At 46.6% G+C, this 15628-nt stretch overlaps 1 protein-coding gene across 1 annotated transcript; it reads left to right on the top strand.

Moving 5' to 3' along the window:
* Nucleotides 1-5317: 5317 nt before the first annotated feature.
* Nucleotides 5318-14023, top strand: LOC104304676 (extracellular tyrosine-protein kinase PKDCC). The gene is made up of 7 exons (XM_054161859.1): nucleotides 5318-6006; nucleotides 6212-6334; nucleotides 8373-8644; nucleotides 9772-9851; nucleotides 9946-10050; nucleotides 11579-11755; nucleotides 13187-14023. Exons 1-7 carry the CDS (start codon nucleotides 5521-5523, stop codon nucleotides 13288-13290), a joined length of 1347 nt encoding a protein of 448 aa, XP_054017834.1. The 5' UTR covers nucleotides 5318-5520; the 3' UTR covers nucleotides 13291-14023.
* The last annotated feature ends 1605 nt before the right edge of the window (nucleotides 14024-15628 follow it).

Below are 15628 nucleotides of genomic sequence, written 5' to 3'. Positions count from 1 at the left end.
TGCAGGGGAGCCTGCCCTCCAGCAGCTCCTCTTACTTTCACCCTGGCCCAGATGTGCATGCCTGCAGACACACAAACTCTTTGTAGGCAGCCAGAAGCTCAACTGGCAGGATTCAAGGTAAGCAGCTGCTCCCAAAGGTGAAGGCACTGATGGTGACTCTTATTTCCAAGAGTCTTTATTAGAGGTATCTAAGTCTTCCTCTTGTTCTGACAGATGGCTGCTGCAGGTTTCTTTGATCCCCCTTCCAGACCTATAAACCTTTTGTTTTCTTCTTCTGGACTGATGCCCAGAACTTTCATGTATGTGCTCACAGTCAGGACCTTCCCTCCTGGATTTCTCCCCAAGGTTTTGATGTTAACCCAAGATCTTGATCTTACCCCTATTAGATCAGTGTGAAAGACAAGAAACAGGGAAAACTTTGCTGCCTAGACATCTTGGGACAGGAGGGAACCAGTTGAGGGAAATACACCTGGAAAAATCTCTGTCTTTCAGAGACTTCTTTTCCCAAACTGTTTCACTGCTGGCATGGGAGAAAGGAATGCTTTCTCACCCCAGCTAGTCTGGAACGCAGTTGAGCCTCAGTTTTGCACCTATACCTCATCTACAGACTCCCCTTCATTTCCAGGGAGGAGCCCAGCTAGCAGTGCCAGCAGGGAAGTGGGGAAAAAAAATCACTCTTTTGTGTGACAGGAATCTCTTCCTAGCCTTTGCAGGAAGCCAGAAGAAGCTCAGAAGCACAGGATTCAATTGCAGTCATTGCAATTACAGTGCAGCCTGATATTTTCTGATCAGTGGACAGACCTGTGCTCCATCTGTAGCCTCTGGGGGAATTAATGTAGATAAGAAAGTGTAAGATACTGTTCTCTATTGCTGGAGCCAGGTATGCAGAACATATTTTCAGGCCCATCTACCTGGCCATGACCAGCTCCTAGCTGCTTTCCTCACTGCAGCAGCTATAGAGTGCAGTGCTAAGTGCACATCTAATCACCTTATCTTCAGAAAACCTGGTTCTCCTAGAATGTGGTGGGCCTAGTGCAAGCACGCCGATTAAGAGGTGTCTCTGCCCATGGCAGGGGGGTTGGAACTAGATGATCCTTGAGGTCCCTTCCAACCCTAACCATTCTATGATTCTAAGACCTTTGTGTGATATGCTTGGTGGCAAGCCCTGCCCTGCTCACCATGCCCATGTGTGCCCATGCACAGGTCCACATGAGACTGCAAGTATTTTTTGTCCAGTAGTGATGGACACTTAACAAAGTGAGCAATACTGACTCAGGTATTTCCCATTCAAGCCCTGAAGTGTCTCCTGGTCTTGTCCTGCTCTGCTGTCTCAGCAGGCTCTGAGGTGTGTGTGTGGTCAAAGCACAGATAGCTTTTCACTGCAGTGAGCAGCTGGACTCCCCTGATGGGAATTTGCCCTCTCTATGGTTGGCACTTCTTTGCTCTCTTCCACAGTAACATACACATACAACATAGACAAGCTCTGCTTTGAATGTCTCCAATGGTTTTGTAACTTCAGAACAAACCATCTTTTGATCCTCCTGGTTTACTCAGCCCAATGCTTCTGGGAGTGAGACAGCACTCGGGAACAGGACCTCCTTCTCTTCTCAAGGACTGGTACTGTTGCCTGTTCTCACTTCAAAACACTTAGATGGCACCTTTAACAAAGGAAATGTGCCACAGACTTCTTCCTGGCACTGAGGTGGTCTGGTACAGAACAGCCCTATCTATTGAGCTCTTTCATCCTTCAAAGTATGGTGGTCATATGCAACCTGTGTAGCAGGAATGGTCTTTGGTATGTCTTGAGTCCCAGATAATACCAAGAATTGAAAGGAGAGTGTTAGTGGCCAGAGGCTGCTTTAACAGGAAAGATCAAGTGTCAGTGCCTAGGAATGTACTTGACACTTCAACTTCTCCAGCCAATACCAGTCTGACGATTGTCTTTAGGCCCAGTCCATACCAGTAGGTTTACCCACCCAGCAGGCTATTTTATTCTAACAGTGAACAACAACTTCTCTCATCAATGCTGCTTTCCACACATGCTGCTTCCCTGTTGTAGTAACATCACCACACTGATGTCTCACACTTCAGCTGTCCTTCTCGTCTTTGATCCATCTATAGGATTTGCTTCCTATCTCCACTGCTTTCACACTATGCAAGTGTCCTCACTGGACTGGTGCAGAAGTTGTTCCTCCAGTACAGACCCGTTGTAAAATCATTAAGGAACTGCTTCATTCTTTTCAAATTACCTTTGTTTAATTAGGTTTGTTCTCACTTCCATTCCTCAGAAGAGTACATCACTGTAAGCTACAAGCAGATACTGGAGCATCTCAGGTGCCTGAGGCATCAGCAGCATCCAGTAAGAGACTATGCTGGATCCACCCTGAGGATCCTAGTAGAGGATACTGGTGCCAAGCACTGGGAAGGCTCCAGCTCTGTAGGGTCTTTTCAGCTCTTCTGCCAAGGGTTGGTCTTTGTCTTACTCACCCTTACCTTCCATGTCTTCCCTCATTACATTTTCTCTCTTCTTTCATTGTACAAGCCCTCCAAGGAACTAAAGGACACCCAAATGACCACATGCTTTGCTACATACTTGCTGTGTTACCCATTCAAGGTCTCAGCTCTATCAGGCAAGGCTGCTGCTTGTGCCATTATCTGCAAGAACCCCTGCACAGCAAAGCCATGATCTTGATGTGAATCCTTAAAGGCTACCATAAAGCAAATAAATAACCAATCATTATTATATATGTGTATTTGTGAGTCTTCTCTGATAGGTCTTGACATTATTAAGGTGCTGAGGCTGAAATCAGATAGTACTACACTCAGCTGGCATCTATTCCCTTGGAAACAGGTAAAAATACACTTCATAGTTCTCTGGTGACAATGAATATTCATTAATATGACACAGACATATACTTGATTTGGGAATAAGGACAGTAATTAAAGAGCTCTAAAGATTAAAAAGCAATGAAGGAAATTCAACTACTGTAAGAGCTGTTCTGGGATCATCCTCTAACTAATCCAGGCATAGATAAACACAGGTGGCCTGAGATGTTCCACTGTTGCACTGTGTGGTCTGCCTTCTCTCCCAAACTTTGTCATGGAAATGTTCTCATGAATTCAGAGTTCATTTTTCCTGCTGTCTTGCAGGGCAGCTGTGCTTCACTGTGGGGCTGCTGCTCATGCCCTAACTCACAGGCTGTCCTAGTAACTTTGAACCAGTGAGAAGGGAGAAGAAATTTTCTGTGGGCTTTTGAGAGGGAAGCTATTTATAAGCAATCTCTTATATTCATTATTTCTATTAAAACAGTCTTGAGATCACTGGTTGTGATAGCTGCTCTACTGTAATCTCTGAAAACCTCCATTCCAAGGGCCATGATATCAAAGCTGAGCTTCTCAAGGAGGTTTCACAAAGGCTCCTTTGCAGGGGTGGTTTCAAGCAGTGACCTGAGCAGTGTGTGGCCAGCCAGGGGAGAAGCAATAGCATTGCTATAGGTGGAGGGAGAAAGGAGGGGCAGGTGTGTCCAAAGACAGCATGAACACTGCAGGGCCAAGTGTTCACACTGCTTGCTCATGGTTAGGTCAGACCCTATGAAACTTCACTCACTCTATCCTACTGGTCTCCTCCAGGTGCGGACAGAAGGTTCTCATCAGAGCTGTCCCCTTCAGGACCAGGACAGCAGTTGAAGACAGCAACCACCCCAGCTAGCAAAGGAAAAGCAAAACATGCATCCTCTAGAACCAGGAGGAAGCTGCCTGGCACCAGGCTGTGCACCATGCTGCTTGCTTTCTAGGGAGGGTCTCCCTAGTTCTGAGTTGATTATGCCACCAAACAAATTATGAGACAAAACAGGTGGCAAGGCAGAGTGTTATTTTAGCTTTAACTCAGTAGCATAAAGGTAACAAAAAAAGAGGATCAGCCCATTGGGCTGGTGTTCAAGGACACTTGGTGAGGAGAGTTCAGTGCTTGTCCTAGTATCATAGTATCAGTCAGGGTTGGAAGGGACCACAAGGATCATCTAGTTCCAACCCCCCTGCCATGGGCAGGGACACCTCACACTAGATCAGGCTGGCCAGAGCCTCATCCAGCCTGGTCTTAAACACCTCCAGGGACGGCACCTCAACCACCCTCCTGGACAACCCATTCCAGGGCTTCACCACTCTCATGGTGAAGAACTTCCTCCTCACATCCAGCCTGAATCTCCCCACCTCCAGCTTCATTCCATTCCCCTTAGTCCTATCACTACCTGATATCCTGAGAAGTCCCTCCCCAGCCTTCTTGTAGGCCCCCTTCAGATACTGGAAGGCCACAATTAGGTCACCTTGGAGCCTTCTCTTCTTCAGACTGAACAGCCCCAACTCCTTCAGTCTGTCTTCATAGGAGAGGTGCTCCAGCCCTCTGATCATCCTCGTGGCCCTTCTCTGGACACATTCCAGCACCTCCAGATCCCTCTTGTAGTAGGGCCTCCAGAGCTGGATGCAATACTCCAGGTGGGGTCTCACCAGAGCTGAGTAGAGGGGGAGAATCACCTCCCTTGACCTGCTGGCCACACTTCTCTTGATGCAGCCCAGGATCTGATTGGCTTTCTGGGCTGCAAGTGCACATTGAGAGCTCATGTTGAGCTTCTTGTCACCTGAAGCAGAAGCACACAAAATCCACCTGTCTTTGCTCTGCACTGACCCAACCAACTGTGCAGCAGTGCCTGGAGCAGGGGCCTGTATGAAGCAGGTGAAGGAGCTGAGGCACATTGCCAATCCCACTCCTTCATAGCCACCTCGGCAACGCTGTCCTTGCCTTCACAGCAGTATGTGTCACAGCACACAGAATCACAGAATAGTAGGGGTTGGAAGGAACCTCCAGAGATCTAACCCACCCCTGCTAAATCAGTTTTGTCTGGCTGTGCATCACTGGGCTGATTGATTTCTTCACAAATCCATGATAAATTTGTGGGGTTGGGTTTCCCTGCATGTTTCCTTTTTTCTGTTTGTTTGGTGGCTTTTGTTTTGTTTGTTTGTTTTCAAGAACCTTTAGGCAATGCCTTGCTGTTTCACCCTAATGGGGTGCACCTTCTGATAAGACAGACTGCCTGTGTTTGCTTGTCTTAGAAACCTAACGTGAGGTCTGTCAGAGAATGTGTTCTGCGGTAGTTTTAGCGGGAGACTGACGGAATTCACGCCCACCAAATCAGCGCCTATTGCTAACAACAGCCGCTCTGGAATAGCGGGGCGGGCGCTGCCGGGACGTGCCGCTCACTCCCGGCAGCTCCGATTCCCATTTTGTGCCCATCTCTGTCAGAACCGCTTCAGCTCCAGCACCGCTCGTCCTGCCCTCCCCGTGCGCCCGCGGACGCCCGTCGGGTCAGCGGCTGTCCCGCAGGGCCGGGCCGGCGGCGGTGGGTGGGTGCGCCCGTCGGCGGGGATCCCGCCCGCCCCGCCCCGTTGGCGGCTCTCGCCTTCTCGGCGCTGCGGAGAGCGGGCGGCAGAGCGGTCGGAGTCTGCTGCGGCGCAGTCCCGCGTCCCATGGCAGTGGCGGTGACGGGCGGGGCGCGGCGGGGCGCCCGGCTGAGCGCGGTGGTGTTGCTGGCACTGCTGGCGCTGCTGGCTCTGCCAGCCGGCCGCCGCGGTGGCGGTGAGGGGCAGCCGGGCTCCCCGCTACCGCTCCCGCCGGGCTTGCGGGAAGAGCTGTGGCAGAGGCAACGCGACCTGCGACGCCTGGCAGCGGCGGCGGGCGGCGAGGAGGCGCTGGCGGGCGGGTTGGGCTGCGGCGACCTGAGTCTGGCGACGGGCGTCACTGTGCTGGGCTGGGGCTTCACCAAAGTGGTGGCGCGGGCGGCGCTGGCGGGCGGTGGGACTGTGGCCCTCAAGTCGGTGCACGGAGCGGGCCGGGAGGTGCGGCAGTGCGTGCAGCGCTACGGGGCGCCGGCGGGCTGCCGCCGCCTGGCCGCCTACAAGCTGATGAAGGAGGTGACGCTGCTGCAGCGCCTGCAGCATCCCGGCATCGTGCAGGTACGGCGGGGCGCGCCGGAGCAGAACGGCTGCGGAATATGCTTCCCCGGTACGGGGGTTTATCGGGAAGGGAGCGGGGCGGCCTGGTGCCGAGACTGAGTCGATCCGCCTCTATTGCCCCCTGTCCTCCCCATCCCCTGGTGGCCCGGGCCTTCTGGCACTGGCAGCGTCGTCGTTCTGACAATCGCTCCTTCCCTCCCGGCAGCTACACGGCCAATGCTATGATAATAGCAGAGATCCTGAAATAGGAGTCACAGCTATGTTGGAGCTGGGATCGCCCCTAGAGATGATTCAGCTTCTGCAGACCCCCTGGGAGGAGAGATTTAAAGTAAGAAAACAAATCAAAGGGATTTTTATCAATTGCTTTTAGACCACAAACTGGGTAAATGCAAAGAGCCCGCGGGGACCGTTGGGGCAAACGGGATTGTCATGATGACACTCTGTTTGCTTCCGCAAATTCTCCATACATCGTTTTGCTTTCACTCCTTTTAAATCACTTGAAAATAGCCCTCCCTTGGCGTCTCGCTGTTAAATCCCTGCTCTCTAAAACGGTGTTAACGGAGCTGCAGCTGGGAGGAAATGGCCACAGAATGTTGCTCAGGGTTGAGATGGTGTTTGATACCCAGTATTCCACTCCATTGCTAGTTTTCCTTCTCTGTTGCTCTGCTCCATAGAGGGGATTTTATAGCGAAACCCCTCAGCAGACTGGATCTGACGGGGGAAAGCCACCTGGCCACCCGAGGAGTGGGTTGTTTTCCGTGTATTACCTGTCCTGGGCACCAAGCTGAGCAGCCTGTTGCTCAGCCGTGTGTTTGTATGTTTCTGTTCTTAGCCTTTGGGTATTGATGTACTCCAAACACTGCTAACTTACTTCCTCCCGCTGTAGGTGCTAGGATTGCTTCCCTGTTAGTGAGGTCTGCCTTGTCTCCTAAGCATCTGGCATAGGGATTCTTAAGTTCCCCAGCAACGTAAATGACTTCTGACATGGCACTCACTTTGGTTGTAGATTGTATTACAGTTTGCCTCAAGGTCTCAGTTGGGGGTTCACTACTGCTTGTTTGGTTCTCAGGAGGAAAGAGAGAATCAAGTGGAAGCTTGGGTACCTTAATGTCAGTAAGAAATGCTTTGGCTAAAATAGAAACATAACAAAAGTCCCAAAATAAAATCCCTGCCTGCATGTGATTTGCAATCCAAGCCAGAGGAGGAGTGTGGCAACTGTGCTCACTGAGCTGCAGAATATGAAGTGGGGATTCTTATGATTGCTTCACTTACAAAGTTAAAATAGTGTCAGAACTTCCAAAGTAACTTCTTCTAGCCTGTGGAGTTCTACTTTTACTTACAAGCTATTTCGTATCTTCTTGAATGTGCAAAAATCTCTGTAGAGCTAGAAACTCATGATGCTGGATTATTTGGTGGTGAGGTCTAGTATGATGGCATTAAGATTTTAATAATCTTTTGACTGATTAAGATACTAAATCAGAACTTACACTGGCACTGTTTAGTCCTGTTTCTTAATTAGGGTGTCTAAATGGATGGGATTCCCCTGTGATGAGCCACATCAGATAGCAGCGATTCTTCAGCTGTACCAAGTGAACAAACCATCGCGCCTGCACAGATTGCTATCAGAGGCAGTGAGGGGTGGCGTGGGTCTGCCTGGCACACCTAGCTGATGATACAGTTTGACGCCAGGGCTCTCCATACTGAACGAAAACTGCTGAAAAAAGCTACTTGAACAAAGTGCTGGTGCAGCATAAATGCATTTTTTTTTTCTGGTTCTAGTTTGCTCAAAAAATAATTTGGCAAGCTTTCTGCTGGGTCAGGGTATTGTCTGACCTTTCCCTGCTGCCAGAAAGTTGACATAAACGCAAAAATGCTGGCAACATATACATTGCATGCTTCAGCTAATTCATCAGAAGCACAATTGTGTGCCCAAATTCATACTGCTGAATGATCCATCAAGGCATGAATCTGCTGTATGGAGCAGCATGGGGGAGGGGAGGGAACTGTATTAATTCTATGCCAGAGTGGGAAAAGAACATTCTGATTTCAGCTAACAAATCAATATAGCTCCTGAAACGTGAAGGCTGCTATTGTTTTCTTCACAGCTTTCTCCTCTAGTTCCTCCAACTGCAAATTTCTCTTTTTGTATACACACATTTTTAAAAAATGCTGCTAAACTACTTACCAGTCAAGTCCTGTGGCAATGTTGATAATAAATTTTGTAGCATACATATAATTACCTTTTAAGTACTATACTTCCCCCCTCCCCCTTAATTTCATTGAATGCCCTCCCCTTTGTTCTACTTCCAATTTAATAGCTGTTTTTCATCTGTTTTCCCCATGCATATTCATCTTCTCTTTTTCAGATTTGCCTGAGTCTTGTGAAACTGCTGTTTTACTTGGCACATTCCCCCCTGGGTTCAATAGTCCTCTTGGATTTCCAGCCAAGGCAGTTTGTTATGGTGGATGGAAACCTAAAAGTGACAGACATGGATGACGCCAGCACTGAGGAACTGTCATGCAAGGAAGATAATGACTGCACACTCGACTTCCCTACAAAAAGCTTCCCTCTCAAATGCTCTGCAGTTGGGAAATGTGAAGGAATAAATGAAAAGAAGAATCTTTTCAATGCGTATCGGTGTGTCCATCAAGAGGGGGGGAAGATCTAGGATGGTTGAGCTTACACACTGTTATGTAGCCTCTAGCACCTTGTGTTTCTTTCATGCAGTGATTCCCCCTCACATTTGTCAAAGGGTAGTTAAGGATCACTTTGAAGCAAGTTTATTTTCCTTATAAGGCAGGAATATAGGGTGGTTGTTGTTGGGTGAGGATGAAGACATTTTTCTTCTGCTGCTCCCTTTTCCTAGAGCCCTCTAGAAGTGTGCCCCAAATTTGAACCTGTGAATTTATTGTTTGCCAAACAAGCCTTTGTATTTGACATCTATTTGCTGAAAGCAGTGGCAGCATGGACTGCCATCCAAGGCCCACCAGCTTTGAGACCCCCATTATTTGGAACAGGCTGACTAGCAATTCACTTGAACCCTGCGTCTCCCTATGAAGACTGTGGGCACTTATGGAAGAGTGATGAAACAAGTAATGGACAGTGGGCTGAGACTGCTGCAGCACTTCCTATAGGCCACCAGCTGAAAGCACGAGGACTTAGATTTAGCATTGATGCTTGGCAGGTCAAGTACTGGCAGACTGTAATGTATTAAGATTTAGTAAGGCAGCCTGAATTTTCAGGGCTTGATGTTAAAGGACAAATCCTGCTCAGATTATTGCAGCCTTGCAGTCATTCACTCATCTTTGTAGAACAGGTGTTTTCTGGAAGGTTCAGGGAATGAGTTGTCCTGCCTTTCCAGGGGTAATAAGAATGTGAAATCTTTTCAAGGCAAGCGAAAGGTCTTGCATGAGTCTTTTTTTATACAGTTTGGTTTTGTGTTGGTTTTTTTTGTTTGTTTTGTTTTGTTTTTAATGGGAAGTGCATTGCTTAGTGTATAAAAATGGCTCAGGGGAATGAAGGAAAGCTCCGTGCGTGAGCCCTTGAAAGTTAGATTTCACACACTATGCTGCCAGGACTGAGCTTTCAGCCCGACTCACAGGAATGACCTATGAGATGCTAAAGAAGTGCTTAAGCATAACTTAATAACCAAAGCAGACTTACTAGTTGCATATGGATAATCAAGTTATGGGAAAATGTAGATAACTTAATCACTAGGGAAATTAAGTAAGTGTATTCTAATTAGTCTCTGGGATATTTTGCAGGTATTTTTTCACCTACCTCTTGCCACACTCTGCACCACCAGCTTTGCGGCCCTTTTTGAGTGACATTCTAAATGCAACAGGTACTGGCTAAAACTCATGGGCTTCTTTATGAAAGTCTCTAAATAGTGTTTCATGGAATTATTCGTCTTTATAATCTTTTTCCTTTGAATGCAGGTGATTTACGATACGGAATAAATGAAACTCTGAAAGCTTTTGAAAAGGTTTTGCATCTGTACAAGTCTGGGCTCTACCTGCAGAAAAGACCTCTGCTTTTAAAAGGTACTCGATTTTGAATGCTTTAAGTAACATAACTACTGAGGGAATAATGAACTTGATAACTGGTCAAATTCTGATCTCCCATACATTCAGGCAGGGTACAGTGACTAGGAAAAGCACCGAAAGTGTCCTTTTTTGAGCAGCCTTTTGCTCTTTTTTTTTGACTCTTTTTTTTTTAATGGGACCTATGCATGATTTTATTGTTTGCAAAGTGCATGCAGTGCAGACAATCTGGCCTACATATGGTCATATGTTTGCACTGCTTCACAATACTCTCCTCTTAATGTGCATCATTTTTTTTCAAGTGAATATATTTGAATATAAGCAACTAGAACAGAGTAGCAAATTGAATGTCTCCTGTCTGTCAGGGTCATCTCATGCTATGAACCAAAAAGTCAGTTTTCCAGGTTGATACTGAAACTTCCTATTTCACTTGGTGGCTTTTGACTGCTGAGCACAGGTTATTATGTGAACATATAGTATGAAGTTGACAACTCCAAGGTAAGTGTGGTAGAGTATCTTGGGCCTTGGTGCCTTCTAAATTTGTTTCTTTTCTGAAGACCATCCTATTTGACCTGTGGATAAACAGATGAACCTTTATGAGATGGATTCTTCTGAAAAGGATCCACTTGGTAGTAGAGATGAGGTTGATCCAAAGGAAGGCTTCAAAAGTGCAATGGTTACTGAGCACATGTAAGCACATTTTTCTGAGCATTTAGTTGAGATGGTGAGGTGGTGATGGTGGTGTGCTGAAGGATATCTTTTTATGTGAGAAAGAATGGAATTTGCAACATTATGGACAAAAATACGTGGTTGTTTGCACTGGAGGATGAGCAGCTTTAACAGGAATTGCTGTTATTTTCCAGCAACACCTACCTGTTCTCTTCACAGCAGGCTCAATAGCAATGTGCCAAAATTATCATCATCCTAGAAATGTGGGAAGGTGGGGAGGGAATCTTGGCAGTCAGTGAACAATAGCCTGAACATCACCTGCTCAGACTTGTCAGGTCTTTTGTATCCCACTGGAGCAGGACCTGGCCTCTCCCTTTCCCCACTGGGAATCCTGTGCTTTTGAGTAGCACTATGATGGGGTCAACACCTGCCCCATGTAGCACGGTGCTGGATCTGTGATGCACTGGTTCTGCTGTTGGGGCTGAGGTACAGGAGAGGTTGCTGTCTGGTTTGCTTCTCTGGAGAAGAAGCAGAGGGTGTGTGAGTCTGCACAACAGCCTGCTCCTCTTGCCTCACACCTGCAGTTGCTGCCCTGTCCCTTCATTCTTGAGAGCTCTGCCCTCTCTTATATCCATCAGGAAATTGATGTCCTGTGCTTCATAGCACAACCAAAAGCCAAAATTTGGATTTCTTTTAAACTTTACAGTCCTATCCTCTCCATTTAAGTAGGTTGGTTCAACCTGTCACTGTCACATTTCCTTCAAGAGTTCCACTGAAGTGCAACATACTAAGTATATAGTGTAACTAGACTCTGAAAGTGCACTTAAAGACTCCCTAAACTTCCTCCTTGTGTTCCCAGACTACATCTCTGTGAAGGGCTTTCGAATAGTGGAAGGAGGAGACTACAAGTGCTGGCCCTCCTACAGCTACCTGGGATGCCTGCTCTCTGTTCACAGCGCTGAGGAAGCTGCTGCAATTTGCAACTCCCAATCCCGGTGTCAAAGTTTTATCATCACCCAGCAGAGGACATGGACAGGTGAGCTTGACAGATGTGACAGGACACTGCCCTGTGGTGCCCCTGCTTCCCTGGCCACGAGTGGGGGTGATGCTGCTGTCCTCCTCTGTAAGTGCCTCAAGTCAGTGAGTGCCTATTAAAAGCTACCTTCCTTATTCTCAAAGAATAATTCTCTGTTAATGGTGGACATTCTAGGATCTCCTGAGTTTTAGTGAGGAGACATGAGGGAGATTATTTTTTACTTCTTCACCTTTTTTTATTTTCTACAAATTTTGCACAGGGCTGTTATGTGTTGTTGGACAATTACACATTTCATGCAGAGATGGCTTCACTTTGGTGTTAGGTTAAGCAATTCCCATGGTATGTATAGTTTGCAAGAACCTGTGGGGTTTTTTGAGATGAAAGAAGCAGTGTTAAAGAAGATGGTTACTATTGTTACAATTAAAAAGAATTGTAGCTTACAAGTTGTTATCCCCCTTATCAAAACTAAAGTCCCAAACCAATGGATTTCCACAATACTGCTGTAATTAGCTCTGATTATAGCCTCTTACAGTTAGCATGCTTTCAGGTTTAATACAAACTGTCTCCTTTACCTGACACTTTGGTTTTGGGCTAAATTGTTATAAAGTGAAACACTGAATGAGGTAAATGAGTGTTTTCACTCAAAATGGTGCTGAAGAATCACTTCCTGTCAGCTGATATGACATTAAAAAAATTAACCACACAAAAAACTACCAAACCCACAGTTTTTCTGTAGCTTCACATGCAATTGGCATGTGGCTATCCTAGTGACTTAAGAACACTCACTCTGACGCACTGATACCCTAACCCTAACTCTTTGAGCCATTCTTACACCAGCAATGGATTATCTGAGTTGTGCATAACATCACACCTGGCTTCCTTACCGGGAAGCTGTTAGGTGCTGTGTTTGGTGGCTAGCTGGAAGGAATCCTGCTTAAAACAGTATTGGGGATGCAGAAGCATCAGCATGTGGAACAGAAGACCTTTTCTGCAGTGCCTGGCTTGGGTGCTGATACCTACCATTCTACACTGTGCCTGTGTTAACGTTTCCCGTCAGACAGTTTTTCTCCTTGCATTTTTAGAGCTTATCTCTGCAGCCCAATGATGCCAAAAGTGTGTGGTTGAAAAGCTGAGTGCCTTACTTTGCCGGTTAAATTAATGAGAGCTGTGGGAACATGCTAAGCCCTCTTAGGACAGCTTGGTAAAGCAAAGCAAGACATAAAAGCCTCTGGGGTTCAATTCTGCCCTCCTTGTGCGCACTTGCTGAGCATCTGGTGTTTACTGGGAGTATAAAACACTTCTGTGGCAGGGTGGGGTGACCCTGAGCACACTGAGCAAGCAGTGTGTTCCTGTGGTTTTTTTGCAATAAATAGCATGGGTAAAGGTAAATCTATCTCCTCTATTAAACTTGCATATTTATTTCCTTTCCAGGACGCCCTCTTGCCTCGTTTCAGAGCAGCCTGACTGATCTAATACCAGATGCTAACGCTGTAGTCTATATTAAACAATCATCTTCCTCGGGAGAAAGACTTTAAAGACAGTGAGATCACATAAAAAAATCCTGAGAGGAGCAAACCACTGGGCAGAACTTCATCTGCTGAAAAGAATGACGTATTTTATTTTGTGTTAGGATAGGATCTCATTGCCAGCTCAGATTGAGTCAAATGCTGCAATCTCCTTGATCAAAGCTCAGATTTCTCTCTGCAGCCCCACTAGTGCCTTTATCTGCTCCCACACTGCTATTCCACATAAATGCTTCCCATTGTAGTCAAATGTCACTAGACTGCAATACCTAGCCATGCTGCTTTGGTAGCCAGCTTGTCAGCCAAGAAGTAGAAATAGCTGCAAGGGATCCAGCTTGAGTAGTGCTTAGTTAGTGCAATCATCTCCCTAAACCTATAGAATACACACTTTGGAGAAGGCAATGGCTCCTTCTGCAGCTGCTAACCACTACAAATGTAAAGGACTGGATTTCAGCAACAGGGCCAGCATTGCAGAGTTGGGATCCATAACCAGAGGCTGATGATGGGGTGGTCTTTCAAGGAGGGTCCTGATACCATTCCTTCCAGGGCAGAGGAGAGAGGTGGTATATAGATCAATTCTGGAACATTCTAAGTTTGTATGTAGGATTTGAGTTTGACCCTATGTGATTTGTAATGCCAGCTCCCATGTATCAACCTTGAAGGTTTTTCTCTGTTACTTTCTGTGAAAGAGCAAGACATTCAAATTATTTATATGTAAGGCACAACTCTGTATGATAAAGAATGACCGTTTATTCTAAACATGCTGTGAAACCTTTTTTCTCTTTGAAGTCTTTACTGCAACTAAAGTATTTCCCACTTTCAGCTCACCTAGCACTCCTCAGGAGTGAGGAGAGCCTGTGTGTGCTCTAAGCAGTGTATGCCAGTGGTTGTGCTGTGTTTTTGTGATCTGGTTCTGTGTTTCCTACTGCAGGATCTCACCTTTAAGCTCATTTGGACTCTTAGTAATGCACAGCAATGTCATTGCATGGGGGCTTTCTCATGCACTGTAACCCCTGCTGTTAACACTGAGGCTCTGGAACTCTGATAGTGATATCAGTTAATGAGAATTCCTAGTTAGCACAACAAGAAAGGTCTTCTCAGTGACTGGTGACACTGCTGCAGGCTTTGTGAAGGCAAGGCTTTTTAAATGGATAGCCACAGACTGCTCTCTCCATTACAGTGGGTCCTGTGGAAGTTGAAGGAAAAGTCCTTCCAGGGGTCTGCTATTGTTGTGCGTTGACCCCACTGAGCAGGGCTTCAGGCATCTGCTGTGTGATGCTTTACATTAGCAAGAGGTAATGAGAGTTTATTCTGTATCTCTCAGCCTCCTGAGATACAAATCAGAAGTATGTTCCCCAAAGCAAGGGCAAGGGCCAGCCTGGGGTCATCTGAGAGAGGAAGAAACACAGAATGCAAAAGTTGAAGTGATTCCAGTTTGGATTAGAAAGATCTTCCTGTCTTAAAAATCTGTCTTGGTAAAAAAAAGATTGTGTATTTCTGTTATGTGAGGCACTTTTCGTGTTGCAGATTTTTCTGTCCAGTCTTCATTCTGTGATTACCTGCAGGTCCAGCCCCTTGGCCGATGGTGCAGGGTATGACCGGGTCACTTGTATAAATGTAGGTTTCAGCATCAAGCCTTCAGTTTGAGCCTGGGAGCAGAGACCCTATCATCTTGCCTTGAAAGTTTTGAGCACAGGGTGCTTAACAAATAATAGATAAATCATAATCAAGTCACAGTCATAATAAAAGAAGGGAAGGCAGACTTCAAAAAATCCCAATGCTTGGTGTGCTGTTGCCACAGTGCGTGGCTTTTGAAGGGCATTTTGAGCACCTCCTGCAAATGAGTAGGTCCATCCTCAGAGCCTGGACCCCTGTGAGCAGATTCATCGTGCTATCACAGACAAAGAGCTAGGGCACAGGTATACATTTAGGTCTGATGCTATTTACATGCTAGAAACTTGGAAGATGCAGCAAATCTGCTGGTAAAAGTTAGATACTGATTCTCCTCATACTTCTGTGCAGTTCCCCATGGCACCTAATGCCTAGTGGGCAGCCAACTTTGGTCTGATTTGAAGTGATATCCTACCGCAGCCCAGTGGAGCCCAGTGAATGCCAGGTGAAGGAAAATATTTTATCACTCTGCTGCATCTAGAGCTTTAATTTGACATGCATCAGAGGAAACATAGTCACTGGAAAAAGCAGTCCCCAGCCCTCCTTTTTCCCAGTTTCTTGCTGTTACCATTTGCTAAGAAGCCTTTTCCAATGGTCATGCTGGTTTAAAAGCACGCAGAATCCATGCTCTGCTAGCCTGCAGTGAGCAGCTTGTGGCCCCTAAGCTTCAGGCAGCTCG

This window comes from Dryobates pubescens, chromosome 5, assembly GCF_014839835.1.
Source record: "Dryobates pubescens isolate bDryPub1 chromosome 5, bDryPub1.pri, whole genome shotgun sequence".
Lineage (NCBI taxonomy): Eukaryota > Metazoa > Chordata > Aves > Piciformes > Picidae > Dryobates > Dryobates pubescens.
The sequence above is the reverse complement of the archived record's forward strand: the minus strand, read 5'-3'. Positions and strand labels throughout refer to the sequence as shown.

Bases quoted from the DNA above. Each gene is read 5' to 3' on its own strand.
- LOC104304676 (XM_054161859.1), top strand. From the start codon at position 5,521: ATGGCAGTGGCGGTGACGGGCGGGGCGCGGCGGGGCGCCCGGCTGAGC. The intron at 10,051-11,578 runs GTACTCGATTTT...TTGTGTTCCCAG, and splicing joins AAGACCTCTGCTTTTAAAAG to ACTACATCTCTGTGAAGGGC. The intron at 11,756-13,186 runs GTGAGCTTGACA...TTTCCTTTCCAG, and splicing joins CCAGCAGAGGACATGGACAG to GACGCCCTCTTGCCTCGTTT.